Source organism: Eurosta solidaginis, chromosome 3 (genome assembly GCF_040869045.1).
Source record: "Eurosta solidaginis isolate ZX-2024a chromosome 3, ASM4086904v1, whole genome shotgun sequence".
Taxonomy (NCBI): Eukaryota; Metazoa; Arthropoda; class Insecta; order Diptera; family Tephritidae; genus Eurosta; species Eurosta solidaginis.
Genome location: NC_090321.1, coordinates 13,822,989 through 13,849,888, shown reverse-complemented (window position 1 = coordinate 13,849,888; position 26,900 = coordinate 13,822,989). Strand labels below are relative to the sequence as shown.

General features: G+C 35.5%; 1 protein-coding gene across 17 annotated transcripts in view; it reads right to left on the bottom strand.

Moving 5' to 3' along the window:
* LOC137243319 (lysophosphatidylserine lipase ABHD12) overlaps positions 1 to 23,386 on the bottom strand; it is a 35,165-nt gene extending 11,779 nt beyond the window's left edge. The window contains exons 1-4 of one of the 17 annotated variants that reach the window (XM_067770916.1): positions 23,231 to 23,386; positions 21,377 to 21,477; positions 13,577 to 13,613; positions 5,312 to 5,920 (exon numbers count right to left, since the gene is read on the bottom strand). In XM_067770916.1, the coding sequence (XP_067627017.1) occupies positions 5,312 to 5,487 (176 nt within the window). In that variant the 5' untranslated portion in view covers positions 5,488 to 5,920; positions 13,577 to 13,613; positions 21,377 to 21,477; positions 23,231 to 23,386. Of the gene's footprint in view, positions 1 to 5,311; positions 5,921 to 13,576; positions 13,614 to 15,037; positions 15,162 to 18,834; positions 18,869 to 19,317; positions 19,677 to 19,848; positions 19,951 to 20,281; positions 20,424 to 21,376; positions 21,478 to 23,230 lie in introns of those variants that run through there. The other 16 variants (XM_067770919.1, XM_067770928.1, XM_067770917.1 and 13 more) reach the window with 16 other exon arrangements.
* Positions 23,387 to 26,900: the final 3,514 nt, after the last annotated feature.

Here is a 26,900-nt window from a genome sequence, read left to right as displayed (position 1 = left end):
GATCGTGGCATTGGACCAACAAAGTCTGCACAGACTGTTGCCCAAGGCTCCTCTGCAATCTTCGTTAGCATCTTACCTGCGGCTGGCTGTTGACTCGGTTTGTAAATTTGACATGTGTGACACTGCTGTACGTACTTTCTTACATCCCTGAACATTCCTGGCCAATAGTAACGTGTTGTTGCTCTTGCTATCGATTTTCGGATGCCCATATGCCCTGCGCTCGGTGTGTCGTGAATCTCCTCTAGCACTCTGCGTCGCTGTGAAGTCGGGACACACAGCTTCCATGGCACTGCATCTTCGCCATCCACCTGACTTCCTATGCGTCTGTACAACTTTCCTTCCTCGATAACGTACTCTGGGAATCTCTCCGGGGCCTTTCTTACATCTTCCATCTTTGCTTTAAGCCACTTACACTCGGCTTTTCCGTCATCCATCGTCAACGTACCCAACTGCTCGTCCATAGGTTGTCTTGATAATGCATCTGCCACAACGTTCAACTTTCCTTTTCGGTACTGCACGTCAAATGAGTATTGCTGTAGTTCCAGCGCCCATCTCGCAATCCGACCAGTCGGACTCTCTATCGCATTCAACCATTTCAACGCTAGGTGATCTGTTATTACTGTAAACGTGTATCCTTCTACGTATGGCCTCATCTTTCGTATTGCCCAGACTATTGCCAAACACTCCTTTTCTGTCGGTGAGTAGTTCATCTCTGCCTTGTTTAACCTGCGGCTTGCGTATGCTATTACTCGTTCTTCGTCGCCTGACCCTTGCGTAAGTACTGCACCAAGACCAAAATCACTTGCATCCGTCTGTAAACTAAACTTCCTGGAAAAATCTGGACAAGCGAGTACCGGTGCCTGCGTCAGTGCTGCCTTGAGTGCTTCGAATGCTGATTGTTGCTCTTCAGACCACCTCCACTTACTACCTTTCTTAAGCATAGATGTTAACGGGTGTGATACTTGTGAAAAATCCGGCACGAATCTTCTATACCATGACACGACTCCTAGAAAACGTCGTAACTCTCGTATATTCTTCGGTGGTTGCAGTTCTTTGATGGCTGCTATCTTGTCTGGGTCGGTATGGATGCCTTCCTCGCTAACGACATGACCTAGATATTTTAACTTTTCCTTAAAAAACTCACATTTTTCCGGGTTTATCCTCAGGTTCGCTCTATGCAGCCTTCGAAATACTTCTGTTAAATGTGCAATGTGCTCTTCCAATGTTTTGCTTGTAATGATAATATCGTCGAGGTATGCAAACGCGTATGGCTCCAGTTCTGGTCCTATGACACGATCAAGTGCTCTTTGAAAAGTTGCTGGGGCTGAGTGCAAGCCAAATGGCATCACCCTCCATTGGTATAGTCCACGCCCAGGTACTGTGAATGCGGTGTATTGCTTGCTGCTTGCTTCCATAGGGATTTGCCAATATCCATTTTTCAAGTCCAAGCTACTGATAAATCTCGCGCTTCTTAATTTGTCCAAGATATGTTGTATACGAGGTAAAGGGTATGCGTCTGGTACTGATCTTGCGTTTAGTTGACGGTAGTCTACGCAGAGTCTCCATTTGCCATTCTTCTTCTTTGCCAAAACTATGGGTGCGCTGTGCGGGCTATTCGATGGTTCGATGCAACCTTTTTCGATCAGCTCGTCGACTTCCTTGTTGATAATTTCTTGCATTTTCGGATTCTTCGGATAGTACCTTTGCTTAATTGGACGGTCGTCTCTCATAACTATTTTGTGTGTGGCCACGTTGGATACTCCTGACATGTTTGCGAACACCTGTAATTCTTGGTTCAGAAATTTACTCACCGCATCTTCTGTCTTGCTAGTTGCTATCGCCGCCATTGGGTCGTGTTCCCTGAAATCTTCGCTATTCGTTTCGACCATAGTTGTACATGTCACTACCTCTTGCTTCCGTTCGTCTACTCTCAACGTTATTTCTTGACCACCACATCTCATCTCAAAGTTTACCTTCGCCAGATAGTCCGTGCCAATTACCACCTCATCACCCAGTCCCGGTAGGATTAGCATCTCGTTCCTCTGTACTTTATCACCCATTCTTAATTCCGCATCTACCGCTTCTTTGACTATTATTGCTCTGCCATCGCCCATTCTTACTCGTGTCTTTACTTCCTTGAATTTGCCAGTTTTTAATCTTCTCGCCATTGCATCACTTATAAAGCTCCTCGTCGCTCCCGTGTCAATCGCTGCTACTGCTTCTTCTCCGTTCACATACGCTGTTACCAATATGCGGCCGTTTGTGTATTTGAACATGCTTAACTTCTCCGAGGTTGCACTTCCGAAGACCCCATCCCTCGGTTCCAATGTGGTCTCTGGTCGTTTCCCTGTGGCTTCCTACAACAATCACGAGTGAGCACGCCTATCTTACCACAAATCCAGCAAAATTCTCTTCTTATGCCTCGGCACCCGTATGAGAAGTGACCACCTCTTCCGCATCGTCTGCAGGCCGTTCTTGTATCCACATATTCTTGTTGTGGCTCTGACCTCTGCTGTTGTTGGATCTCTGCTCGCTCTACCTGTCTTTGTTCTGCCTGGAGACACTGGTACTGACCTTCTTGCCGCCGTGGTATGAATGGCCTTGTGGTTGGTCGCATTGGTTCCCTGTCAGGAATAATATTTTCATAGTCTTGAGCTAAACTTACCAGCTCCTCAAGATTGTTGACCTCTCTTCGCTTTATGTATAGTTGGTACTCTCTGCGCGAATTTCTGTAGATGCGGGTTAATTTCTGCTCCTCGGTGTAGCCCGCGTGACGCATGATTCCTTGTAGTGCCAAGACATAATCTTTAAATAGCTCACCTTGTCGTTGTACGCGCATACGAATTTCATCTTCCAATTGCTCTAAGTATCGGGAGCTTAGGAAGAACTTCAGGAAGTCCTTCTTGAAGGCGTCCCACTCCTGCCAATGCCGGTTGTTATTCCTGTACCATACCAATGCTTTGTCCTTCAATAACTCCGGCAGCGCTTTTGGAATTGTGTTGCGGTTGATTTCATACCCATCTGCTAGCTCCTCCACTCTTTCGATGAATCCTAGGGGATCTTTGCCTCCGTCGTACTTTAATCCCCACTTCCTTACTCTGTCCATGGTCGTTGCATATGTGCCAGGCTGTTGAATATAATTTGTCGTTGCGTACATACCAGGCTGCTGAATAAAATGTACCGGCGGTTGTCCGTCCTCCAATTGATTGGGTGCACTATTTGCCTGTTTATCATTTCTTGGTGAATTTAGTTCGTTGCTTGTCTTTGACGCTTGTGGATTTGTTAGCCGCGCATGCCGAATTGCCAACTCTGTGAATCGATCCCGTAAATTCTCGTTATCCTTCTCCTCTTGCATGAATGCCGCCAATCGTTTTCTTAGCTCGTCAACCGTTCCGCCATCCTCTAGCCCAAATTCCGTGCTGTAGGCTACCAGATCCTCTCGAGTGAGATAGTATACCCACGATACCTTTACCATTGTTATGCTTTATATCCTCGTCGTATTAACCCAGAAGTGTGTGGATCTTGTTTCCCTCTTCGTTTCTGATGCTCTGAAAGTATATCTTAAAATTTGATTTGTTTAACCTGCTCGGGCGCCAAAATGTGACGGACTTTTCCTTGACTTGCCGGGGTTGATCTCAGTCCGTCCAGGGTTCCTGGAAGTAGAAAGTCCTAACGGTCCTTCTGAAAGAATAACTCTGTTTTGTTCGATATAAAACGTTATAAAAAATCATTTATTTGATAAAATTCTACTTTCTACTCCTAGGCTGATTTCCTTGCTCTATAAGAGGTGACGGAGGTGATAAAGCCCTCGGCCAACCTCTGCGGTCGAATGGAGTGATAAAGCCTCCAGACGAGTATACTCTAAGTACAAATGAAGTGAAAAAGCCTTCAGGTGTACTCTTGGTCGGTAGTGATAAAGCCTACCGACTCGTATGCCTGTCTCCTAATCTCTGAATTTCAATGCGAATTCGCCGCCCTTATATACTAATTTTTGCACGCAGGCAAACGGTTATTTTATAATAACAACTTTCAACTAATAGTATTAACAATATAAAACAACTGTTATTCCGGTAAATATTTCCTTCCCATGAATTTCCATGCACCATAATGCTCCTTATTGAATACAATGCCTTTGTACTTGCTCATACCGTGCTTTCCAGGCTTTGGTTTATATATTGTGTGTTTGTATATTTGTTTGTGGTCACCTGATTCTAATACTGTGTTTTTGCTTTGCCCAATGCTTCTGCCTTCTGTTGTATGGCGTGCGTTGGTGTGTTGTATGCTAGTGCGTAAATATGTATAACGAAATTTCAATTAGTAGCGGCGCTTATTTTGACGACTTGCTGCTGATCTCCGTTCACTTAGGTTATTATGTATGTTGTATTTGTAACTGGGTACATTGGATTTTGAGTGTGCAAAGGGTTGATCGACCGCTGCATTTTTATGTTTTGTGCGTATCTACTTTCCAAATATTTAATGCATGTTAGGGTGATCCTATATTCAAAGTTTATGTTTGCGAAAAATGTAAATATTTGGCTTGCGTGCAAAAGTGCGCAAGTGTAATTTATTCTTCAATTTAATAATTGTAAATTCAATGTACAACAGAATATATGTATTTAGGGCATAATTCATAAAGGTATACATATGTATATTTCTGGTGCTTCATGCAAAAAAATATATAAGTGATAAAAATTCAAGTATAAATTCCAAGTTATTTCCAAATGTATGTTATTTGCAAAAATATATAGATATGTGTATGTTGTGAGGATACAAAGTCCTCGGCTTTAGGGTCCTCACAAGATGAGCCCACCATATAGTTGAGCCATGCGTAACTGACGTTTAAATCTACTCAATAAACACACTTTACAAGGTTGCATTTGCAGTTTGAAACAATTTATTACACAATTTTTTTTTTTTTTAATTGGTAATTTATTATTACAATTTATTATATAATAAATTGCGTAATAAATTGCCCAAATGGTATAAATTGCCAATTTGGTGTGTGTTTGTACATAGTGTTAATCGATTACATTGATTTCCATAAGGTTGGTTCGATCAGCTGTTTTATCTGGTTATGGATAAGTCACCATTAATTGGCCCTTTACTTCTATTGAACCAGGCCTACATGAATACCCCAATTGTTTTAGTTTGAAAACATTAGACGAGAACACGAAACAAAAAAAACACAAAAATATTTTGTTGCAGTAGTGCATATGTACATATTTAAATGAACATGTTAGTAAATTTTGTATGTATATAATAAAACTTAATATATGTTTGTATGTATATAATGTAGAATTAGCGTACTTACATCCCAGTCAGCCAAATTAATATGAATGCTCCCGGAATGATTGATGTACGAAATACTATGTTTAAAAATTTATATGTTTCGTACATTGCAAAGTAATTTGAATATGTTTGTATATTGCAAGGATGTTGTACTGCACGAATCTCAGTCAGTGGTTGAATAATTTGCCCAAGTGACATTAAATTTTATAGTTTGTATGAACTATACGCAAGGCAACCAACATTTGGCTTGAAGGGAACACAAAAGACTTGCAGAACAAATGGCACAAATCTAGCAGTTAACTTTTATGCCGCACAAAATAAAACAAATATACTGGATTGGACACTATGGGAGTGGCAGCATGTACGTCTACAACTACAACTACGCAGTATGTGAGCGTTTTAGAAAAAAGCAAATGTTATAAATTTGTTATATGCACGGCACACCAGCGATTGATTATTTGGTTGAGGAGTGGGGATTATTTTTGTTTGTTTGTTTTTTGATTAGTTTTTAGTTGCGTATATTTATTTTTATTTTAACTCAATTTGTCTTTTTTAATTTTTGGTTTGAGGCATTTGTGCAATTTATCTTTGTAAATGCAGACAACTTTACTGCGCCTGTCAGCAATTTTTACTAGCAGATGAATTAAACATGTAAGAAAGAAGAAAATATAGATATTTTTTATTAGCATTCACTATAAAAATATTAAATTAACAAAAAAGTCAATAAGAATGTCGACTATTTTAAGTTACCACAAACAATAAAATCGAACAAAAAAGTATGAAAGTTTTAAATAAGGATATTCCACTGGCAGGGTTTATCTTATAACGATTTTGCGTGAACTAAAAAAGCTTTAAGAACAGAACTATGTAAAGTGAAGAATTTGTTTTTAAGCTATTGCACAGATTTTATCGCGGGCTTGGCGACTAAATCAAAAAAAACCGTAACGGGTATTTGTCAAAAATGTTCGAAAAAGGTTCGGTATTAGCAACACGCCAAATACATAAAATTGGATCTCTATCATAAAGTTAAAGTTAAAGTTAAGGTTAAAGTTAAAGTGAATGTTAAAGTTAAAGTTAAAGTGAATGTTAAAGTTAAATTGAAAGTTAAAGTTAAAGTGAATGTTAAAGTTAAAAATAAAGTTAAAGTGAAAGTTAAAGTGAAAGTGAAAGTGAAAGTTAAAGTTAAAGTGAATGTTAAAGTTATTGATAATATGCAATAGCTTTACCGCGGCCACCGTGGTGTGATGGTAGCGTGCTCCGCCTATCACACCGTATGCCCTGGGTTCAACTTCCGGGCAAAGCAACATCAAAATTTTAGAAATAAGGTTTTTCAATTAGAAGACAATTTTTCTAGGCGGGGTCGCCCCTCGGCAGTGTCTGGCAAGCGCACCGAGTGTATTTCTGCCATGAAAAGCTCTCAGCGAAAACTCATCTGCCTTGCAGATGCCGTTCGGATTCGGCATAAAACATGTAGGTCCCGTCCGGCCAATTTGTAGGGAAAAATCAAGAGGAGCACGACGCAAATTGGAAGAGAAGCTCGGCCTTAGATCTCTTCGGAGGTTATCGCGCCTTGCATTTATTTTTTTTTTTTTTTATTTACCGCGGCAGTCCCCGAGTACCACACGTCCTTTTTTTATACTCAGTTGAGCAGAGCTCACAGAGTATATTAAGTTTGATTGGATAACGGTTGGTTGTACAGGTATAAAGGAATCGAGATAGATATAGACTTCCATATATCAAAATCATCAGGATCGAAGAAAAATTTGATTGAGCCATGTCCGTCCGTCCGTCCGTTAACACGATAACTTGAGTAAATTTTGAGGTATCTTGATGAAATTTGGTATGTAGGTCCTGAGCACTCATCTCAGATCGCTATTTAAAATGAACGATATCGGACTATAACCACGCCCACTTTTTCGATATCGAAAATTTCGAAAAACCGAAAAAGTGCAATAATTCATTACCAAAGACAGATAAAGCGATGAAACTTGGTAGGTGAGTTGAACTTATGACGCAGAATAGTGAATTAGTAAAATTTTGGACAATGGGCGTGGCACCACCCACTTTTAAAAGAAGGTAATTTAAAACTTTTGCAAGCTGTAATTTGGCAGTCTTTGAAGATATCATGATGAAATTTGGCAGGAACGTTACTCCTATTACTATATGTACGCCTATTAAAAATTAGCAAAATCGGAGAAGGACCACGCCCACTTTAAAAAAAAATTTTTTTAAGTAAAATTTTAACAAAAAATTTAATATCTTTACAGTATATAAGTAAATTATGTCAACATTCAACTCCAGTAATGATATGGTGCAACAAAATACAAAAATAAAAGAAAATTTCAAAATGGGCGTGGCTCCGCCCTTTTTCATTTAATTTGTCTAGGATACTTTTAATGCCATAAGTCGAACAAAAATTTACCAATCCTTTTGAAATTTGGTAGGGGCATAGATTTTATGACGCTAACTGTTCTCTGTGAAAATGGGCGAAATCGGTTGAAGCCACGCCCAGTTTTTATACACAGTCGTCCGTCTGTCCTTCCGCATGGCCGTTAACACGATAACTTGACCAAAAATCGACATATCTTTACTGAACTTAGTTCACGTACTCATCTGAGCTCACTTTATCTTGGTATAAAAAATGAACGAAATCCGACTATGACCACGCCCACTTTTTCGATATCGAAAATTACGAAAAATGAAAAAAATGCCATAATTCTATACCAAATACGAAAAAAGGGCTGAAACATGGTAATTGGATTGTTTTATTGACGCGAAATATAACTTTAGAAAAAACTCTGTAAAATGGTTGTGACACCTACCATATTAAGTAGAAGAAAATGAAAAAGTTCTGCAGGGCGAAATAAAAAACCCTTGAAATCTTAGCAGGTATTACATATATAAATAAATTAGCGGTATCCAACTGATGATGTTCTGGGTCACCCTGGTCCACATTTTGGTCGATATCTGGAAAACGCCTTCACATATACAACTACCACCACTCCCTTTTAAAACTCTCATTAATACCTTTAATTTGATACTAATATCGTACAAACAGGTTCTAGAGTCACCCCTGGTCCATCTTTATGGCGATATCTCGAAAAGGCGACCACCTATACAACTACCACCACTCCCTTTTAAAACCGTCATTAATACCTTTAATTTGATACCCATATCGTACAAACACATTCTAGAGTCACCCCTGGTCCACTTTTATGGCGATATTTCGAAACGGCGTCCACCTATAGAACTAAGGCCCACTCCCTTTTAAAATACTCATTAACACCTTTCGTTTGATACCCATATTGTACAAACACATTCTAGAGTCGCCCCTGGTCCACCTTTATGGCGATATTTCGAAACGGCGTCCACCTATAGAACTAAGGCCCACTCCCTTTTAAAATACTCATGAACACCTTTCGTTTTATACCCATATTGTACAAACGCATTCTAGAGTCACCCCTGGTCCACCTTTATGGCGATATCTCGAAAAGGCGACCACCTATACAACTACCACCACTCCCTTTTAAAACCCTCATTAATACCTTTAATTTGATACCCCATATCGTAGAAACAAATTCTAGGGTCACCCCTGGTCCACCTTTATGGCGATATCTCGAAACGGCTTCCACCTATAGAACTAAGGATTACTCCCTTTTAAAATACTCATTAATACCTTTCTTTTGATACCCATATTGTACAAACAAATTCTAGGGTCACCCCTGGTCCACCTTTATGGAGATATCTCGAAACGGCGTCCACCTATGGAACTAAGGATTACTCCCTTTTAAAATACTCATTAACACCTTTCATTTGATACCCATATCGTACAAACAAATTGTAGAGTCAACCCTGATCCACCTTTATGGCGATATACCTAAATGGCGTCCACCTATAGAACTATGGCCCACTCCCTCATAAAATACTCTTTAATGCCTTTCATTTGATACACATGTCATATAAACACGTTCCAGGGTTTCCCTCGGTTCATTTTCCTACATGGTTATTTTCCCTTATCTTGTCACCATAGCTCTCAACTGAGTATGTAATGTTCGGTTACACCCGAACTTAACCTTCCTTACTTGTTTTTACCTGTAACTACTGAACAAGATATTGTGTGCAATTTAATGTAATAGTCGTGCTATCTTTTAAGCTAACGAACAATTACGATTTCCAAAAAAGCTTTTAAACTCAAAGTTTCATAACAAAAAGTATTATAAAAACCATGTATTTTAAAAATGAAATGAGCTTACGTACAAAAATTAACGTATAAAAAAGATGAGACACTTTGTGGATGCCCCGATTGAGTTCATTTCTAACTAAGGGCCCGGTTTCTCAGTACAAGTTCAACTCAGTTTGTCTATTTAACTACGCTTAATGGCCGAGCCAAAATGTAGTTTTTCAAATAGATTCGTTCTACGTAATCTTATGCATTCCACTAACATCGCCACAATCAACCAAGATGTTGCGTTTGTAAATATAAAGGAACTTCAGACTTGGCAATTGAAGTTTATTTCATTCACATACACAATTTTGGCGAAGCACTTTTATAAACATTCTCACTATACAAGAAAAATACTTGCTAACATATTTCGTGTCATATTCATTTCTTAAATGGCACTTTTTAGCTGTGAAAAATGTAAAAAAAGTACCAACAAGTGGGAATGAACCCTTAGCCAAATAAAATGTAAAATTTTTCTTCTTATGCTTTAGAAGATGGCTACTTTTTCATGTCAGATGGCGCTAATTTCGCTCGCTCTGTCGTTCTCCATAGAAATACGTGCAATCTACTCATAATGCATACGACTGAATTAAACGCATCTATATGAAAAACTGCTTATGTGACGGGCCTTAAACTTATTATGTAGTTTTTCACTCATCACTGAGCTTAATGCCTGGTTTTTCAGTGCGAGTTTAAACTCTAGTTAAAGTTGACTAGAGTTTAACCTTGCCACTTTGTTCGATAACATAAAATTTTGCTGCTAATCTCAGCTTAAGCGGCCGAAGTGGCACGGTTAAAGGCCAAATCAAACCTCCCTAACCCTAACGCCATAGTCGTAACCATATCCATATCTATCTCCAATGTGATCGATTAATGATGCCTTAACCTATAAGTCGTGAAAATTTCATTAAAATTAATAAAACGCAAAAAATTACAAACGTATTCCACAAAAAATAAGTCTCTTAGTCAAAACGTATCCAAAAAATAAATAAAATATACAAAAAGTTAATAAATTTACACTCAAATATTTTTAGGTTATGGATATGGCGAAAAACCAAAAACCAATTGGTTGGCTATGGTATGGTTATGGCGTTAGCGTTATGGTATGGCACCATTAATCGATTCCATTGATTTCCATAAGGTAGGTTCGATCAGCTGTTTTATCTAGTTATGGTTTTATGGTTATAAGTCACCATTAATTAACCCTTAAACTCTAGTCAACTTTAACTGGAGTTTAAACTCGCACTGAAAAACCCGGCATAAGTTAGTTAACCTATTCGCTGTTTGCGTTCTTGTTTATTTTGAACACATTCAAACGTTTCTCTGTTTTTCCATTTATATAAAAAAATGCATAATTTCTCTGATGAAAGTCATCGTGGGGACGATGAGATAAACGAATCAATTTAATTATATGCAAACTATATTATTTATCCTTTTTACTTTTTCGATCATAGCGTTTTTTTTCTCGGCAATGGCGTCGAATATATAAACAACAGCCAGTTTTTGCCGTATCTACAAATTATCTGTACATCGAGAAATAATATGGCGTACAAAAGAGCCTACCACAACGTCGGCCTTAGGCCCGGTTTTTCAGTACGACTTCAAATCTGTTTGTCAGTTAAAGTACGCTTTAACTTATGCTGCAGTTTTTCAGTCTATTTTAACTGGAATTTAAGCGGACCTTACGGGGCCGATCTGGCAGGGTTAAACTCTAGTTAACCTGTCAGTGATTTGCTTCCATTCGCAATGGCCTAGAATATACCCAACAAGCATTTGGGCTTGTGTACCACTAGTGGTCATGTTGATAACAAGGCATACTTCTAACATCTAAAAAGTTGTTTCGAAACAGTGGCTCCACTTGAAAATCATAGCGTTCTCAGCAAAAAAGGGGATTTTTTATAAAGCAAAGAATGCTATTAGTTGAAAAAAGGATATTTCGAAACTTGTACTTATGTGCGGTTCTCTCACAGGGCTAAAATGTAAGATTCAAGTACCACAAGGTTTTCACGAAAATAAAACAAAACATGCATAACTTTTTTTTTTAATTAATAGCGCTTCTTCACTGCTATCAACCAGGTGTTTATTTCTCACAGTGAACAGCTTTTGGCTTTCGTGGTACCACCTCGTAGAAGATTTTTTTCAACCCACCTCGACTCGATATGCAATGTAGGTTATAAACTGGAGAAATGTGTTGGATATTCATTTGAGATCTGTAAATTTCTCAAAATCTCTCAAAGTTTGGAGAATAATTTGGAAAATCCAGCTGTTGCCGTATCTAAAAATTATCTAGATATTAAAAAAAACAATGTTGCCTACAAAAAAGCCTACAAAAAAGCCTACCCCAAAGGCGGCCTTAAACTGTGACTTAAAAACTGCTCTGTAGTTTAAGTGGAGTTTGAATTTGACTAGAGTTTAGTCAAACTTGGTTTAAGGTTAGCTTAACCAAACCCGGGCCTTAAACTGTGACTTAAAATCTGCTCTGTAGTAGATCAACTCGAGAACTATACATTTTACAAATTTTCTCAAAGTTTGGGTAGTGATTGGAGAATGAAGTTGCTATCAACTTGATAACTAGCTGGTTTAAGAATAATTAGAGAATGATGTTGGATATCAGCGGGACTAGATATATATTTCTCAAGGCTGGGGAAATATTTTGTCCATGTTTATTGGGTAAACAAAATCCAGCTGTTGCCGTATCTACAAATTATCTAGATAATAAAAAAAACAATGTTGCCGTACAAAAAAGCCTACCCCAAATGCGGCCTTAAACTGTAAACAGCTCGGAATTTGACTAGATTTTAGGCAAACTTAGTTTAACCAACTACTGAAAACCCTGGCTTTAAACTGTGAGTAAAAACTGCTCTGCAGTTTAACTGGAGTTTAAATTTGACTTGAGTTTAAGTTAACATTGTTAAAGCTTAGCTTAACGAACTACTAAAAAAGCCGATCCTTCTATGCATTAAGCTGTCGATAAGCTCAAGCATTCTTTTAAAATATCGTAAATTTACTGTATTTAACTAGAACGTCCTATCGCATAATTTGTGTAAAAGGCAGTCTATCTTATATGAAATGCGTTGAATTTATGTAAAGGCGAAAAAAATTCTAAGATAGCCCAACAAATATTTTCCAGCCCCGGAGATACATATGTATTTATAGTTCCTAAAATATTCTCGAATCGTTCTCCATGGTATGAGTTCAAACTTAGCTTCTACTCAACTTGATGAACAGCATTGTTTGCGGTCAGAGAAATGAAAAGTATGTTAGTTTTCAACTTCAGCTCTAATGTGATACAATCCTAAATGTTTATTAGGAGGCCGTTTTAAAAAAAAAATCCGGTTTACAGCATTCTTCAAATAGATTCTGTGATTGGGCCTTTATGAGTCGGCAGACGAGATAGGTGGATCTCCTAAATGTTTATTAGGCGGTCGTTTTTGAAAAAACAAAAATCCGGTTTAGAGAATTCTTCAAATAGATTCTGTGATTGGGCCTTTATGAGTCGGCAGTCCAGATAGGTGGATCTTCTACTTAGCCGTCGATATGTAAATTTATTTCGAAAAAATGCATACGTATTCCAAGGATTGAACAAATTACTCAATTTACTTAAGCTTATAACTGGATCAAATTATCAGCCTCGGGATCAGTTTAATTGAAGCGCAAATCTAAACAACTCGCATTGCAATAAATAAATTACTGTGTTAAACAAGAAGCCGTTATAGCAACATCTATGAAACAAATAAATAAACAAACTCTGTGACGCTATAATAAATATACCTGCGGTGCAGCATTTCTTATTCGCTGTTTTTGAATGCCAAATGCAAGTTAAAACAAAAAAAATCAAAAAGTTTTAGTTCAAAACTTGAGATACAAAAATTGCGTTGTTGTAAAATAAGCATATTATAAATTACAACTTATCAAAAGAAATACGTTGATATTAACGTTAAAAGTATTAAAATTATATAATTACTATGCCATACACCAATTATTAATACTACATACATAGTACGCAACTGTATAATATATTAACTGCTTAACCATTGAGGGTGCATAGCAAATATGGAAAATCACCTTTTAAAGAACTTCCGTTTACGTGTTAAGAACATAACTAAAAATAGATAAAAGCACAAAGAGAAAGTATTAGTCGAAGGATATTTCTGGTGAAAACTTCATTTTTCAAACTGTAATACTAATTTTTTTAGTAAAGTTAGAAGGAATTTATGTTTTTTAAAGTTGCTCGAGCTAATTGGTACGCTATTCGACAAAAATCGTTCTGCCCTAAAATAGCAATTTCTTTACAGTTGATATTATCAACCGATTTGAATTTTAAGACTGTTTAATTGGGTATTGCCATTGACGACGTCTTTTCAAGCTCTAACGTACATTCTAAGATCTACTTCCTAGGATGTTTATAAAGTTTGTCACTTATTTGAATTTTTTTAAATTTAACGAGTTACCTATGCCAATATGCGTATCAAATTAAAGGTGTTGCTAAAAAGAGTTGGGCCCTGGAGTTGTCACCTAACCTTATTACATTTATTGCTTTAGGTCACCGCTATATCGAATATACATACATATACATATATAGTTGCGAAATTAAGCGATTTTCGCAGAGCTAAAGAACCTTAACCGTTAATCGAGCTTAGGTCCATTCATAACTTTCGTTAAATAAAGTTTATCTACCCCATTCTTCGTTAATTTTTTTATCTTGCTACTGCTGTTATTTTCAAACATGTTTGGAAAAAATTTAACAAGTGGGCCATGAGAAAATCAAAAACTTCATAATTCAAGCTATGTATCATTTTTGATACATGCGATAATTTCATATGTTCTTATCGTTCGGAACGCGTTTTGTGAAAATTTCGTTGTGTTTCGGTTATTGTTGTGTTTTCGCAATTTTTGAAAAATATTTAGTGAATATCAATAAAAAATATGCCCCTATTACGGTATACAACTCAACTTAGTTGGGTTGTAATTAAAATAACTCAACTTTCAGACAACTCAACTCCTGTTTGGTATAAGAAAGTGATAATTTGACAGCTGATCAATTTGTGGCGAAAATTTCAAATGCTTAAATTTGATTTTGTTATTACAAGATATTATATGATATGAAATCTATTTTATAATAGCGATGTTGGTGATTGACATGTCGCGAATACGGAAAACATTCGCGTGATCATTCCAATCCCTTGGAACTACTTAGCGCCAAGTAAGAAAATGTTTAAGTGACAAATGATGAGCTTCAAATGAAGTTATTTTGCAGGTTTGAAATGAAGCATTTTGCTCATTACTAAACAAAATTAAGGACCATTTCCGCAAACGCTTTCGAGGGAAGGCTGTACCCCTATTTTAAAATTATGCGCTGATGGCAGCTATCAAAAATGCTGTGGAAATGATTTTGGTGTTGAGTTGGTTTTAGATATTACTGAGGAGCATATTTGTGCGAAGTGGATTAAAACCCAAACAGCAAAACTTGTATTTTACTCTAAAATAGGATGCCCAGGAGTAGTGATTAGTAGCAATGGGACTCACGTTCGCATAATTTCACCTATTTTGGCTGCATCCGAACTGCGGCCAGCCTCGTCCAACTTCGGAATGTCGCTCCATAAAGTCAAAAAGTTATTCAATGTTATCCTTCGTTTAAACGTTGTTTTTTCTATAAATGTGCACAAAATTGTTGATTATTGTTTGATTAAAAAGGGTTTAACTACCGGCTTAATTTTTTTGTTTTTTGTAACGTTTTATGAGCCCTCGCACCATCTAACTCTTATCAAAGGTGGCATCAAGAGACGCGTTTCGATCTCCGTTTTTAGGATTCAAAAGCGGAAATTAAAAATTTTATTTCTGTCGCAAAATATTTACAAAAACCCACAAAATGGCCCGAGAAGGTCCGAAATATGAGGCCCCATCCACAGTTTTTTTCACAGAAGGTCTTTCTGTGTTGGCGGCATTTGGCCGCGAATTGTAAAAATAACCCTGGGTGGGTCCAACGCCTTTCTGCATTAGTGTGTACAAAAAATCTGGCAAAATACAACCATATGAAAATTTGAACCGTAATGATATGACAAAAATTTAAAATTAAATTTCTTAAATCGGAGGTTGAAACGTGTCTTTTGATACCAACTTTGAAAATGTTTGTTAAAAATTAGGTGGCGAACCGTCTTCTAAAACTTAGCATTTTTTCAAAACAACTGCAAATTGCTAGTAATTTTTTTGACATGTTGAGTTGTAATCTGTAATACCAAATTGCGAAATTTCAATTCAACCAGAGTTGAGTTGTAAACGGTAATAGGGGCAATGCAAAGTTTTTAACTCTTGAAGAACTAGTAAGTGGAGTACTAGATGAAAGTGAAGAAGATGATGCTTCTGGCTCTGGTGCAGAAATAGAAAGACGTTCTTCTGAAAGCGCTTTATCAGACTCGGGTGACAATAGGGGGACTCATGTAGTCTTATAAATGCCTTATAAAGTGTGTAAACGTATAAATTTATCTAGTGCGTAAACGAGCTGTCAAATTTTGTATGAAAAATCATTTACACAATTTGTATAAATTTACGCGCACATTTCATTAGGGGGACTCATGATAGCATATAAACTTATAAGGTGTAAAATTATATCCATTTACACACGCGGTTATATGAACGCACCTAGTAATACTCTTGATAAACTTGATTGTTTTTCAGCTGTATTATTTCCAAAAAAAATTTTTTGATTGTTATACAAATTAAAAAATACCAAGATTAAGTGAAAAATCAAAACTAAAACGCCTTTACTTGCTGATGTTGGATATTTTTGATGAAAATGCCGTCTGTAATGTCTGCAAGGTTGCATTCCTTGAGTTTACCGCGTTTACACAATGAAATGTGCTCGTAAATTTATACCAATTGTGTAAATGATTTTTCATACAAAATTTGACAGCTCGTGCGTAAACTAGATAAATTTATACGTTTACACACTTTATAAGGCATTTATACGGTTACATGAGTCCCCCTATTGTGTAAACGCGGTAAACTCAAAGGAATGCAACCTTGCAGACATTACAACAGGCATTTTCATCAGAAATTTCCAACATCAGCAAGTAAAGACGTTTTAGTTTTGATTTTTCACTTAATCTTGGCATTTTTTAATTTATATAACTATCAAAAAAATTTTGTTTGGCAATAATACAGCTGATAAACAATCAAGTTTATCAAGAATATTACTAGGTGCGTTCATATAACAGTGTTTGTAAATGGATATAATTTTACACCCTATAAGTTTATATGCTTTCATGAGTCCCCCTAATGACTGTGATGGCGATCCATTATATATTTCAAAAGATTGAATTAATTGGCGCAGTAAGCCCTACGTCACTCGTAGATTTGGTGGTGAAAACGTCATTAGGTTACATCAAGGTTGGTAGTTACTTTTTATTTTGACATATGAAATGAAGTCTGTTAGCAGAGTGAACATCGAAATGTTATCGAAAATAATAGTTGACAGTTCGAACCACTATGGAAAATATTTTCATGGCACCAACCATATCGAAATTGATGAGGAACTATTTCATGCATACTTAGCTATATGTGACTCGGTCTATGAAAAGGTGGCTTATGACTCAAAAAAATTACTACTGCTAAGAAACTGAAAAAATGCATTGTTTATCTTTAACAGCTGTTTCTCGCAATTTCTTTTTTGAGTCATAAGCCACCTTTTCATAGACCGGGTCACATATTATTATTATTGGCCGGTGTGTACAAGTAAGTATGGTAGTGAAAAAATGTTTGAAGTAAATATCACTACCCTATGATTTCAGATCCAGAAACGAAACTTTACACGATTTATTTGACGAAAATATTGGCCGCCCAGTGTTTCGATCAATCATGTCCGAACAAACATTTTTATATGTTCACAAAATTTTACGTTTGGACGATGTGCTTACCCGACGCAATCAAAGAAGCGATGACAATTTTTCACCAATTGGAAACCTTTGGGAAAAGCAGTCTGAGAGGCTTCCCATATTCTACAATCCAAACGCAAATGTGACTGTAGATGAGCAATTGTTAGGATTTCATGGTCGATGTAAATTTCGCCAACACATACCATCGAAACCGGAGAGATATGGTTCGAAGTTTTTGCTACTTATAGATTCCCGAACGTGTTACGTATGGAAAATACAGCCATATTTGGGCAAAAATTTGAGAGGTATAGTCGAAAAAAATTAAGGAGAACGAGCAGTGCTTGACTTAGTTCAAGGACTAAAAGGGCATAACGTAACCATGGACAACTTTTTTGTCACACTCCCTTGGACAAAAATTGTTACAAAAGGCCATGACGATGGTTGGAACCATGCGTAGAAATAAAAAGTCTATTCCTCCAAAACTTTTGCTCTGTAAAAATATCGAGCGTTATGAATCAACGTTTGCATTTACGCCTGATAACAGACTCGTTTCGTACATTAGTCACAAAAGTAAGTGTATCATTGTTATGAGCACAATGCATAACACACCTAATGTTGCAAATGACTCCAAAAAGTTGCCTAAAATAATCTCTTATTATAACTTATATACAGTTGACAAAATGCTGAGCTGCTACAGCTGCACACGCAGAAATAATCGATGGACTATGGCTGTATTTTCTAATATAATCGATATATCTGCTTTGAATGCAAATATATTCGAATTGGATGCTTACTCAAAAACATACAAAGCGTAAATGCTTTTTGCATGAACTAACAATGCGATTGGCAATGCCGTACATAGAAAAACGAAATAGAGGCCCCAGAAACGAACTATCTCCCACGTTACTTTCGAAAATTCAATCGAAAAACATCCCCAACAATGATGATAGAGATGCTGGTGCATCCAAGAAACGAAAATTGATACACAAAAAACAGACCCTGCAAGGTATCAAAGTTGCTATTATTCTGGAGGAAATAAAAATAAATGGACATCTTCATTCTGCTTCTTATGTAAAAAACCATGTTGTAATGATAAACATATCGAAAATATTTGCGTACAATTTATTAGTAATATTTAGAATTGTCAAAATTAAAAAAAATATTTTCAATAAAAGTTAATAATAATATATTTTTTCTCTATAAATTTCAATTAAATGCCTCTAACACCCCTTTCCTTATGGTCCACCCCTGTTGAAACGGGAAATTTCCTTCCCGTTAGAGGATATTGATGACAATTTGTGATCGGTCGCGCCTGTTAGTTGGGGCGAAGCATTGCTACAACAACAACATAAATTTCAATGTGTATCATACATGATACATAGCCAGAATTATGATCTTTTTTTAAAGCTCGATCTACGGTTAACAGGGTTATACCAAACTAATAACCCTTACTGGGTAAGATCCATGCCATTCTGGTACATAGATCCGCTTGTCGTGGAAACGTAGGTAACGTGTATTTGTATTTAATGTATTCTCACATTCTCACCTATCATTTTTAATACTGATAGATTTATTTATAAATCACTTCATAAATCATTCTAAAATATTGAGAGATAATAAACTGCACGACATCTTTCAATAAAAATTAGTTGGACTTGCCCTAAGCATAGCTTTTTGAACCCAATTAACCCAACGTATAATCAAATGCGTAAGTACATATGTATGTATGTAATTCTATAAGCCCATAAGAACAAATGTACATATATTTTTATTCCTATAAGTAAATACACATATCTATGCGTAATCAAAAGAGAATTGAATATTTAAGTGAGTAATTTAGAGGGAACCACTTTCCTTATCATAACATTAATCAACAATAAAATAATTTAAAAAAAAAATGTTAAGTTAAACGGTTTTATTGAAAACAATACTTACATGAAGTAATAATAATACTAAAGGCTAGAAAATAATTAGGTAGGTCCTAGGTACTAGTCATTACACTCCTCATCAATCTAGGGTGTTGATCAGACAATTAAATAAAAGCGTTGGACGCGTCAAGTTGATACAATCTACGTCCTCAATACATAATCTTTCCAATGGCTTTACTCGACTCCAACTCCAAAATATTTTGGAGTCACTTCCACCGGACTGTATGTAATATTTGTAATTTGTATATAGTATTTGTAATATTTGTAATATTACAATACTTTTTTTTCGGACCACAAATACGATTTTAGTGAATATTTCGATCCTTGCACCGCCTAGCGGCGATTTTTTTCTTATTATTGCATTGTCATCGGATTCTGAACTATATTCCAAGTTTCAAGCATGTAGCTTATCGAGAAGTTACTTAAATTTCAATTACAAAATTCGTTCACAACGGCCGTGTAGCCGTGCAGCCTGTCAAGTCAACTTAACTAAAACCGTTTAAAAAATTACAAGCCTTTTCACAACACCACAACATACATAAGCTGCCCGAGCAAACCCACAGACAATATCTCAGCTTACGCTTGCAAATATACATATAAATTGCATGAATTTAAATATTAACATATTTTTCAATAGTGGCTGCAGTTTCCAGAAACTAAATATTTGTTTGATCCCTAGTTATTTTAAATATTGTTGTTTCTTGAAGATTAAAACACTGCTCGAAAGGTTTGGGTTGTATTGCTATAGTGCATAATCCATTGCCGAATATTAATCTAGTATGCTTAAGTTCAACCACCACCCACGTCCTTTCGCAAGGTAGTTGCGGTCACTGGCAGGCAGTTACAAAATATAAATGGATTAATATAAACACTATTTATAAATTTTTCATATATGACACTAAATTTAAGTCGTTTTTTATTGCACATATATTATTTATTAATTTTCTAATAACAATGTAATTATTGTTTACACTTAAAAGTCGAGCCTTATTTTTTCTTCGACATTTGAATCTGACTTAGAATCCGCGACGAACGTGCTTGTGCAGCACAAAAGACCTTTACTGATTATGATTTACTAAACGCCCCAGCTAGCCAGCCAATTTGCTGTGAAATTCGAGAGCGCTATTAGTTCGGATAATAAATAGGCTCTTTTTATTAATGTCGTGTGTGTATTCACAATTCCAAGCAGACAGAAATAAAACTATCCGAGCAGAACTGAATAATTGAAAAAATGTTTTTTTTTTTTTTTTAAATAAATCTCATAATGGATTTTGCACTTTGTGATTATCTTATCGAGTTCGTAGTTGTTGTTGGCAGTCGCGCCTACCAGATTTAAAAAAAAATACTTTCTTTTTATCAGCGTATGTTTGTATATATTGAAGTACATTTGTAACGACAAATGAAATTTTGCTTGAATCATCCAAATTAGAAGTAAATGTGCGATTTTAAAGGTTGAGATTATTATATATTTTTGGAAATATCAATAGTCTTTAGGTTTACAACATAAACTTTCCTAAATAAAAAAATACAAAATAAAAAAAATATATATCTCCTTTCCGGCCAGATCTGAAGCCTTGCATCGTAAGCGACAAGCATCAGCTCAGAATGCAGATCCCTTCTACTTGCTTATATCTATCGAAATTTCGAATCAGGTAGTATTAAAGTGCAAAACAGCCTTAATTCAAGAAGCGATTTGAAACCATCTGTTAGTATTTTTTGCTTTGTTGTTTTAGTTCAAAGTATAGATTTCCACTATTTTTTGTGACTGTAGTATCGCCCTTATCAAATACCAAAACGGGTTCGAAAAAAAAATTATATTCGGGTTTTAAAAACATCCATGAAAATTTTAAAATTTTAATTTAGAAAACTTTTTAGGTTTACAATTCAGTTTAATCCAATTCATTTTTGTCTAACGAAAGTATAAACTCAAAGTGAAACACCTTTCAAGAAAACGTTCAAGAGTATTTTCAAAAATGTCCATTCTAATTCAAAATAACTAGCCGACAGACAATTATGGAAATGAAACAAAAAATATAACTAAAAAAATGTTAAATTAGTTTTCTTACCTATTCAAAGAAATCAGTAATATTCTTGCAGCTTCCCCAGCGGCACACGGAACCCGAACTGATTTTTATATACAATACTTTTTTATTTTATAACAATTTATCTAAAAGAAAGTTCATTAAAATAAATGTTAAAAATATATGTATTAACGAAAAGAAATAAGAACACAGATAAAAAACTTAATAAAAAAAACTTAATATAATTGTATACAAAAAAAAGAAAACAATGGTAGTAATAAAGCAATAAAATTAACAAAAACCACAAGAAAACCAATGGAGACACGAACAAATACAAATTAAAAAAGTCCGGAGGAATAATTTATAGTCAAAATTTTCGGATGAAGAGGGACAGCGGCAAAACTTAGGTTTGTAGAAATCCAAATCGTAGTCGAATCATTCATTGGCTGTTATATTTAAAGGTCAACAACCACATTTATATCACGTAATCTTCGTTTCTGCTATATAGTTTTCAACATATCGAATCTCTTTTAAATTGATTCCTGTTACTTACTTATTATTAAGTTAACCTCCGAGGGCGATTCAAATATTAATCTCAATTTTTGCTCAAAGCGGCTTGTATGATATTACAGATAGATAAAGGTGTACCATCGGCTGTTGTTGTTGTTGTAGCGATAAGGTTGCTCCCCGAAGGCTTTGGGGCCCCAGCGGGTCAGGGATCAGAATATACCCGCGGTAGGCATGCCTGTCGTAAGAGGCGACTAAAATACCAGAATCATGGGGCTGTGTAGCGCAACCCTTCAGGTTGCCAGCGCAATATATAGCTTCTCCACACCCAATTGTCAACCTCACCTATCCGCGGCGTATCCTGTTTCACTAACAGACGAGGCTCTGGCGACCCCAAGCTCCTCATGGAACTTGGGGGTGGGGAGGGAGGGAATGACCTGAAAGTTTAATGTGGCCACATAAATCGTTCCCGAGATGGTCGGGCTAGCACCTTAATGGTGCTATGGTACCGGAGCGTACCGGATCTGTATCCGGCAAAGGACCATCACATCGATAACACTCCCCAAAGCCTTCGGGGAGCAACCTTATCGCTACAACAACAACAACAACAAGGCTTTGGGGAGTGTTATCGATGTGATGGTCCTTTGCCGGATACAGATACGGTACGCTCCGGTACCACAGCACATTAAGGTGCTAGCCTGACCATCTCGGGAACGATTTATGTGGCTACATTAAACCTTCAGGCCATCCCACCCCCCTTCCCCACCACCAAGTTCCATGAGGAGCTTGGGTCGCCAGAGCCTCGTCTGTTAGTGAAACAGGATTCGCCGCGGATAGGTGAGGTTGACAATTGGGTTTGGAGAAGCTACATATTGCTCTGACAACCTGAAGGGTTGCGCTACACAGCCCCTTGAGTCTAGTATTTTAGTCGCCTCTTACGACAGGCATACCTACCGCGGGTATATTCTGATCCTCTAACCCGCTGAGGGCAATATGCTTTTATAACTTGCTTAAGAGCTTTTATTGAAAACTGCTGTGATAGAATCCAATGAATTAAGAATATACCAAAACCTATACTGAACAAAAAAATGTATATTTATGCGACCACATACATATACATAAACCATAACAGTGCGAACGAACAGCTTTGAATGCACACTCGAGATGTGGCCATTCATAACCTTTACAAATTTCACATACAAATATGTGTACATATAAGCAAATGTTATGTATGAAAAATGCTTGAGTTGCACACTTATTAGCTAAAATATAGAATTGTATAAGGTAAACAAATTATTTCGGATCATGAAATCATACAAGCTAACCAAATGGGCTATTGATTTTTTATTTATACATAATTCATCTATGCTCGCACTTATTTTAGATACTTACATTTTAATATATTTTTATATTTACATTTTCTCCCAATTTTTTTGCCACAATTTAGTTTATAACTCTGAATTTTTGCGGGTTTTTTTCTTGTAGAATTATGCAAAAACACTTATGTCGGCGTAGAAAATTGATCCCAAAAATATCTGTAATTTTTTTTGTTTATTTGTCAGTCAGCTGTCAAGAGCAAGGGTTGCATTGAAAATGAAAATTGGTGGCGCCGTAAACGAAAGATTCGTATATGTTAGGGTGCGCCGCATTTAGGACTACGTTTGGTAACTATTCTGCCCTTTTGGTTTAGCAAAATCCGAAATTTTTTAGCGAAATCAAAATATAATATATAATGTTAAACACAAAAAACAGGCGAAAGTATATACATTTTTTGGGTAATTCTATACTAAAGAATGACACTCTTAATACACGTCAAAAAATATCGAGATGGGCATCAAAAGGAGCGCATTGGATCAAGGATCGCGAATCCGAAGAGGGAAGTCAAAGATTTTGTGCTTATCAAAAGATATTCCCGAAAACCAGAACCCCGTGCCACTCCGAAACCGGGGCTGGGATCCATGGTATTCTTGCGCTGAACACCTTTCTGCATCGGAGGCCTACGGCAGCGCAAGTAAAAAATTACCCCGGGAGTCCAACACCAGTTTGGAGACCAAAACATTATCCGCGCAAAACCTTTTCTGCACAATTTTTTTCAATTGCAAATAACTCCAGACAGAGATACATTTTTTCTTTTCCGCCTTCGAATTACTGCTGTCGCCTTCGGACGTACGTGTCGTTTGACACCTCCCTACCCCAATATTTTTGGACGCGTATTAGCAAAAAACCGTTGTTTTAGACTTTTACACTAATCAATTGTGATTTTTAGCTCAATCGGATTTTATAATGAATAGTTTTTACGGCACATGGCTTACGGTTTAGTATGGTTAAATATTTACATCGATATTTTGTCATTACATGTCGCCTCGTATAATATGCATGAACCTATAAAGCTTTTAATATTAAACTTTGTTGTTAATTATATTAAATTTTTTTTTTTATTATTATGCTTTGCATCACGAACGATAGGTATTTTGAATGTCATATGTCGAACCGGCTAAGGTTGTACGTCAATATATGCAAATAACAATGCAAGGTAAAATTGTGACGTTCGTACTCACCTTTCTTCAGTCTCCCAAAATTATATTTGTTTACGCATTTCATTTTCTGTCGCAATGAACTTTACGTACGGCTGCAACTTTGACAACCAAGTTTTACGTATTTCGTGAGAGATAATAGAATTAATGCTTCGATTTCAAAACAAAACTAAGAGTAAGGCAGCTTCTACCTTTTTCAGTTTTTTTCAAGCTTTAGAATGAAATAAATAGCAACAGATCAACAAAAAAATATTTGAAATAACCAAAGTGGCAATAAAACAAGTTTTACTACTTTCTACATTTTCTAGATAACTAGAATACCCTAACGGGCCAATTAATGGTGACTTAGAACCATAAAATCTTAACAAACTAAAACAGCTGATCGAACCTACCTTATGGAAATCAACGTAATCGATTAAGGGTGCATACCATAACGCTAACACCATAATCATACCATAGCCAACCAATTGGTTTTTGGTTTCTCGCCATATCCATAACCTAAAAATATTTGAGTTGGTGAATTTAATGGCGTATATTCATAATCAAAATAAAATAGGTTTTAAATTTAAGTGCAGCATTTTGACATAATTTTCTATGAGATATCTGTCAAAAAAGCGACAGAGTGGAAGCGAGAAGCCTTACAATAATATAAAGATAGAAAGCTCCGCAAATTACTTCTTATGTAAAATACTAAAAGTTGTCAGAGTGCCAGAAACGTTTGTAAAATATATGAAAAACAAAATCGCTTCTCGCCTAGCATAGCTTAAAGCGAGCACTCTGCTATCATCAGCCTTAGGTTTGACAGCAAAACTTTTTTTCTACAATGTTCGTTCGGCGATTTGATTTTGTTTACATCTTCCTGCGTTTCAGCTCTTAAGCAATTTTTTTATATATTTAAATTTTTTTCTATTTACAAAAATTTTTTTTTTTATGCTTTATACTCCTGCCATATTTCGCTTATTTTATATAGCTTTATGAAAATGACCTTAATTTACTTCTTTTTTATTTACAAATTTTTTTTCTAGTTTTTCTTTAACTTGAGGTATTTCATATGTTAGGAAAAAATCTTTTCTTTATCGAGAACAAAATAATATTTGTATATTTTTTTGTTACTATTGCTTAAATTTTGGGGAGCTCGTAAATTTTGACTGTGCATTCATTTAGTTACATCTAAACTTTACAAAATTTTGTGTTCATTAAATTGTTTTCAAATATAAATTCATTTCTTTCAAGCAATTTGCGCCACTAAATTTTTGCGGCTTTTGTAATATTTGTTAGTGTTTACAAAATGTAGAGGTAATGGAGGTATTTAGTTTTATAGTAATTTCCTGTTTTCAGATTTTATTTGGATTCGGGCAGTTGGAAACATTGTGTGAAAAAAATTTGAAAAAAAAATGTTTTTTTAAATTAAAATAAAAATAAATAAATAAAATAAAATTTTTTTTTGATTAAAAAACTATAAAAAAAAAATAAAAAAATTTAAAAAATTGTGATGACTAGAAGTTTGAAAAAAATTTTAGTTAAAATAAAATTAAATAAATAAAAAAAAAAATAAAAAAAAATGTATTAAGAAATTATAAAAAAATATATATATATATAAAAGATTTAAAAAATTGTGATGACTAAAGATATGACAAATGCGAATTCGATTTTCTGTGACGGATGATGGAAAACCGTTCAAATATACATCAATTACCAACCCAACACAACAAAACGAATTGAGTCAACACGTTCACAATAGTAAACACCTGAGATTGGTTTTCAATCGACTTATTTCAAAGAGAACCAATCACTAAGAGAAACAGAAAAAGGAAAATTCAAGGCAACGAGGAGTAGCAAACCATCTTAGCATGATTTTGCTATTTATTTATTCACTTGTAGGAGTTTACAATGAACATTACAGCGCAAATGGGACAAGTAAATCGTGCGCGGACTAGCTCAGAATTTGATAATTTTTTTTTAAATATTTAATAAAAAAAAAAATTAAAAATTGAAAAAAAAATTAAGAATTGAAAAAAAAATTAAAAATTAATTTTAAATATTATCAAAGTAAAACATTTATCAAAAGAAACAGAAAAAGGAAAATTCAAGGCAACGAGGAGTAGCAAACCATCTGAGAATGATTTTGCTATTCTCTGAGGATACGGACATGCGAAAAGGTTATTCAATTGTAGGAGTTCACAATGAACATTGCAGCGTAAATGGGACAAGTAAATCTTGTGCTCACTAGCTCAGAATTTGATAATTTTTTTTTTAATATTTAATAAAAAAAGATAATTAAAAATTGAAAAAATAAAATTAAAAATAAATTTTAAGTATTATCAAAATAAAAAATTTATCAAAAAAAAAAGTAAAAAAAAGTGCGATTATTTTTTTCAGCATTTTTTACTTTACTAAATAGACACAAATATAAATTTTTCACCGCTAGCGCTGCGCTTAATATAGAAAGAAAAATATAAGAAAAAATTTAGATAAAAAAACAATAATTTAGTAAAAAATGTAACAAAAATAAAATACAATTTCGATTA